At 35.5% G+C, this 6,117-nt stretch overlaps 1 protein-coding gene across 1 annotated transcript; it reads left to right on the top strand.

Annotated features, from left to right (window-relative positions):
* The first annotated feature begins 206 nt into the window (after nt 1-206).
* On the top strand, nt 207-1,151 carry LOC100921111 (olfactory receptor 9G4-like). The gene has a single exon (XM_003773917.2). It carries the CDS (start codon nt 207-209, stop codon nt 1,149-1,151), a length of 945 nt encoding a protein of 314 aa, XP_003773965.2.
* Nucleotides 1,152-6,117: the final 4,966 nt, after the last annotated feature.

The following is a 6,117-nucleotide window of genomic DNA, read 5'->3' as shown; positions in this document are numbered from 1 at the left end:
TTAGAGCTTAAGTGATGTGTCCAGGGCCACAAAGACAATAAGCTGCTGAGGCAGAATGTGAACTTAGGTCTTCATGGTTCCAAGTATAACCTCTCCTCTGTGCCATCCATATGATCCATGGGATCACTCCAGATCTAAATCACATGAACTTATAAACTTTAGATCTCTCTTTGATGTTTCTTGGACTCTTTAGGGTTGCTGCCACTATGTCAGTGGAAGTGGGGAATCAGACCACCCTGACTGAATTCATCTTAATTGGTTTTTCAGCTGATCCCTGGATGCAATTGATCTTCTTTGGAGCTTTTTTGGCTCTTTATTTGATAACATTGGCAGGGAACATGATTCTAATTGTCTTAATCAGAATTGACTCCCGTTTGCACACTCCTATGTATTTTTTCATTGGCAATCTGTCATTCTTGGATTTCTGGTATACATCTGTATACACCCCCAAAATCCTGGCCACCTGTATATCTGAAGACAAGCGTATATCCTTAATGGGCTGTGGAGCCCAGTTTTTCTTTTCCTGTGTTGTGGGTTACACTGAGTGTTACCTTCTTGCTGCCATGGCCTATGACCGTTATGTAGCCATCTGTAATCCCCTTCTCTATTCAGCTTCTATGTCCAGATCTCTCTGTGTTGGGCTGGTTTCTGGGTCTTATATAGCTGGCTTTTTGAATGCCATAGGCCATACGGCTAACACATTTCGCCTGAAATTTTGTGGGAAAAATATCATTGACCACTTCTTTTGTGATGTTCCACCCCTGGTAAAAATGTCCTGCACTGACACAAAGGTTTATGAGAAGATACTCATGGGAATGGTGGGGTTTGCAGTTTTGTCTAGCATACTGGCCATCCTGATATCCTACTTCAATATCCTCCTGGCCATCCTTCGCATCCGCTCAGCCTCAGGGAGATGGAAAGCTTTCTCCACCTGTGCTTCCCACATGATCTCTGTCATGCTTTTCTATGGCACCCTCCTCTTCATGTACTCAAGACCCAGCTCAGCTTATTCCCTGGAGAAAGACAAGTTGGCTGCCCTGTTCTACACAGTGGTGAATCCTTTGCTCAATCCCATAATCTATAGCTTTAGGAACAAGGATGTAAAGGCGGCCTTCAGAAAAGCAATACAAAACATCAAAGTACCAAGATGATTTTTATTCATATCCTAGATATTTTTTATCACTTCCCTAAAATTAGGAGACAAATGAATCATGTGTTTTTTCAGTGTTTTCTTTTGGAAATTCATGTAAATGTGATAGTTTCTTGTATTGATTTAGGAAACATTTGCAAAAGATAAAGGTACAGCAAAATTTCAAATGAAAAATCATTTATTAGAAGAAAAAAGAAAAGAGCTTTAGTCTGTGCACTGCCATGCCCTCTCAATCCAGGACAAATAATATAAGTTTAATAAGTTGTTTCTTTATATAAAAAGTGGGATGCTGAAATGAGTTCCAAAATCCTGATGTTTTCCAAAATTTAATCTCCTAATTTAATTGAATTCCAAAAATTATTTTTAAAACAGTAATAAAATTAAATCGTAGTACAGTATTTGTGAAATCGCTTCTTAATGTTTGATTCTTTTATACATATTCAAAAATCTATGAGCAACTTGGACTCTCTAATAGCCAAGGCAGTGGTGTGTTGTAGTAGAATGTGCCCAGTTACTCACATGAACACAGATGTATCGGACCATATAACCCTAACAACTAACTTCTGAGTGTTCTTGGAAACTTTGTAAGATTATAAATTACAAAAAAAGAAAAATAAAAGGAAGTGGGGAGGTGTCTTACAATGCTAGGGGAAATATCCTCAAGAAAGAGTTCTCTAAAATAATAAAATTGAAGTTCTAATCCTTTTTCTGGTCACATGAAATAAAAATATATATTGGTCTTACTGGGTAAATATTAGCTCATTCACATATTTTCAAATTGTTTTAAAATCAAAATAATCAAGGGGGCAACTAGTTGGTTTAGCAGATAGAACACCAGCCCTGAAGTCAGGAGAATGTGAGTTCAAATGTGGCCTCAGACACTTAACACTTCCTGGCTGTGTTATCCTGGGCAAGTCACTTAACCTCAATTGCCTCACCAAAAATGAATGAATGAATGAATAAATAAATAAAAGCCCAATAAAAACTTTTTTTAATGGAACTTTTCATAGCTTTTACTGCTAAACCATACCCACCCTAGTAAAACAAAGAAAACATATGGTTTCAAAGGACATTGAGGAGACAGGTTCATAAAAAGAGAGACAGAGAAAGACAGACAGAAACAGAGAGACAAACCAAAGAGGCAGACAGAGATAATTGGGAACAGAAATGGATGCTGTTTTTTTGAAATGGAAATAACCTCAAGAAGGGAAAAAAAATTGTAAAGGTAAAAAGAATTTGGCTTTATATGTTTTTCTCTATTGTAATGTGTGAATCTATTATAGTAATAGTTTCTTTTTAAGTGTAGAATTTCAGAGACATATGAGTAGAACCGTTAAAGAGAATGAATATTGGATGTTGAACCAAGACAGACCTAATTTCAAAGTAATCTCAGACACTTATCAACTGTATGACCCTGGATAAAACACTTCACTTGTGTTTGTCTGACTTTTTTCTCACCTATAAAATGGATAATTAGAGATATTTTAAGAATAAAATGAAATATTTTTCATTATTTTTATTCAGTCACTTAGTTATGTCCAACTTTTCATGACTCTGGGGACCATACTGTTTGTGGGGTTTTCTTGGCAAATATATATATATTAGATTGGTTTGCCATTTTCTTCTCCATTGAATTAAGACAAAAAGAGGATAAGGGTTTAGCCCAACCTCACACAGCTAGTGTCTAAATCTGGGTTTGAACTCACATCTTCATGACTTCAGGCCCTGTGTTCTATTCATTGAACAATCTAGCTTCCTCAATGTTTCTCATGGAATGTAAATCTTAAAGCGTTATATAAATTCTATGGTTGTTGTTATTTTTTAAGGTTCCTGTATTTGAGTTTGCCCCAGTCTAGTTTTCTGTTTAAGGCCTTAAATATCATGATACATTGTTGGAAATGATCTCAAGGAAGCCAATTCCTTTGTCCTCTTTTACAAGGCTAAATTTAAACATTTAGAGTAAGTCGATTTCTTGTCTACCGTAACAGTGTGGAAGAAAATAAAATTAAAAGTTGTCTACCTTAGTAGATTTTATTAAATTTCTATAGGCTGTACTAGGTGTATAAAGGGGCATCTCACTGAACTCCTGACATCCATAGCTCTATATCTTTGTGTGACCCTTTCTTTGGCCTTCTTTATACAAAATGATTAAGTGTGGAGTGGGGATGGGTGCGTCTTTTTGAACTTTCTAACATCAGAATGTGTCCTAATACACACAGGATTTTGTTGTAGTTTTTTCTAATGTGTGTGTATGTTTGAATAAAAGTCCTTCTGAAATAATATTTCAGTTGTGTTGTTGAATTATATGCTTTTTAATGGCAATATAAAGGTGCTATTCCTAAATGATGTTAGATTGTTTTTTTTTTTTACTTGAATGTGTTAAAATACTCCAAAAAGCAAAGGGAGGGGAAAGGTGAAAGTAAGGAGAAATATAAGACAAAGATAATAAAGAAGAGGAAGAAAGGACAGAAGGAATGATGGAAAGAAAGAAGAAAGGAAGGAAGGAGGGAGGGAGTAAGGAAGAATGGAAAGAAGGATGGAAAAAAAGAAGAAAGGAAGGAAGGAGGGAGGGAGGAAGGAAAGAAGGAAGGGAAGGAAGAAGGAAGGAAAGAATGAAGGAGGAATAGAGAGGAGAAGAGAGGAGAGGAGAGAAGGAAGGAAGGGGGGAAGGTCCTAAGAGGATTGGTGGAAAGAAGTGAGAATGTTTAATTTAGAGAAGAAGTGGAGTTGAGAGAAAAATAATTGCTGATTTTAACTATTTGATGGGTTATAAGAGAATATTTGAGAAGGATTGGACAAAACCTACAAGGATCTACAATGTAGATATATATGCTGTGGTAAAAATTGCAAAGCATCAAGATCAGAGTCAGTACCAAAGAGAAAATGTACTGACAACAAAAATATTCTCAAAGTGGAATGGGCTGTCTCAAGAGATATTGGATTTTTCCCTCTTATAGGTCTTCAGATTGAGGTGAGTTAACCACTTATTGAATATATTATAGTGAAAATTACTTTCCAATATGTATTGGACTATTAGAATCTTAGATAAAACACTTACCACCAAAATTTCTTGTAACCCTTAAATTCCAGGATTCTAGGAAATTTTCGTCTGGAAATTAGAGAAGTCTCTTCCACAATCTTGCTTGTCTTAGGTTATTTGAAATTTAATCTTTAGCTAAATTAAGATCCAGAATTATCAAATTGTGTATTCTCCTAACAAGGAGGTTTTCCTTTAGCTTGATTTGGTGAAAAGGAAGAACAAAAACAATAGGATCTTTGAAGAAATCCTTTCACTACCTCCTGGGTAAGATTATTAAATAATTCTTATTATCCCTATGTACTCAGTTCACATTTCATATTCAGCTATGGCATAGAGAACCACTTGTATGACTTCAGTGTGTCTTACATAGTACTTCAGCAAGTAGCCTATTAGTAATAGTCCATTTTCATGAAAATTAAAGCCTCTAGAAAAAATACAATATACACACATATATAAATAATGCATGCACACCTGTACCCATGTGCCCACCCACATATTCATGTACATGCATTATAAAAACCACAATATAAGTTGAAAGTATTTTTCATGAGTTTTAAATCTAGTTATAAGAATGATTGGTGGTTTTTTTTGGGCAGAATATAAACTTTGTTAAGAAGAAATATCTGAATAAAAAAAAAAACATGTCAACCAACACATTATGAATTTTATGTCTGATACAGGAGTTTATATTTTATCCTAGAAGCACTAAAAACATTAAAAGTTCATGGGAAAGGGAACTCCTCATGAGTATGGTTTTGTTCAGAATGAATTGAAAGAGGAAATTAGAAGCAGGAAGATCATTCAGGAAACTATCACCATAATTGAGGTAAGAAGTGATGAGAAATTAGAATTTAGAATTGAGAGAAGAGAAAGGGTATGAAACCAATTGTGAAGGCAGAATCAATAACATTTTGGAGCTTATTGGATATGAAAAATATAAAAAATGAAATCTCCAACACACGAAGCTAATAAAACTGTTGACAGTTGAAACATTTTCCGAACTTTTTCTCTTGGCTTTTCTCTGAATCCTCAATTGCTTATTGGATCTTTCTCAGGATACCTTAGAGATATCTTGCACTCAATATGTCTAAAACCTATGTTTATTATCTTTCTTTCTAAATCTAGCTCCCTTCTAAAGTTTCCTTGTTCTTTTGAAGATGCCAGCATTATTCTATTGCCTTAATATTGAAATCAAAACATTATTTTAATGTCTAAGTCTTCTTTTTAACTTAGTTATCAAATCAATGAATCAACCTTATAATTTTGGCTATCATGTGCAATGTGTCAATACACACATGTAAAGTGAAACACACACACATACACAGAGAGATACCAAGACAGACCCAGAGAGAGAAAGGGAGAGAGAGAGAGAGAGAGAGAGAGAGAGAGAGAGAGAAAAAGAGAGAGAGAGAGAGAGAGAGAGAGAGAGAGAGAGAGAGATATTGAAATTAAGAACTCTTGCTCTTGGGATGTTTTTCCTTTTTAATTACTGTGTTCCTTAGATGACAGACATGAAGCCTTTCATTGGGCCTGCCTTCAAAGTCTTTTCAACTTTGTAGGATCTTCCATAATCTAGTTTACAGTGTCCCCTCAGTTAAGGACCATGCCTAAATGCAAAATCCAGAAAGCCTGTAAAGGGTTAAAGAGGACTGTACCAGTAAGGGGCAAGTTGGTTCTTCAAAAGACCCAACAGCTGTGAATCATAACACACTTGAAGGAATTGCAAATCAGCCTTTACTGACACACATGTTGCTGGTGAATTGGTAATGAAATAAATTGGAGGCAAGATGGAAGAGGAGAGAGGTCAGAGAATGCAATTGCCTCTCATTCTCTTTGCATTGCTATTATCACCTCACATGAAGGATCTATTCTGCTGGACAGAATTAGATCCCCAGAAGTCATTAGCAGGTGGTTCCCATAGCACCCT

Source organism: Sarcophilus harrisii, chromosome 6, assembly GCF_902635505.1.
Source record: "Sarcophilus harrisii chromosome 6, mSarHar1.11, whole genome shotgun sequence".
Classification (NCBI taxonomy): domain Eukaryota; kingdom Metazoa; phylum Chordata; class Mammalia; order Dasyuromorphia; family Dasyuridae; genus Sarcophilus; species Sarcophilus harrisii.
Note: the sequence above shows the minus strand (reverse complement) of the source record. Positions and strands in the feature narration are given on the sequence as shown.

Coding starts and splice junctions, on each gene's coding strand:
- LOC100921111 (XM_003773917.2), top strand. CDS start 207: ATGTCAGTGGAAGTGGGGAATCAGACCACCCTGACTGAATTCATCTTA.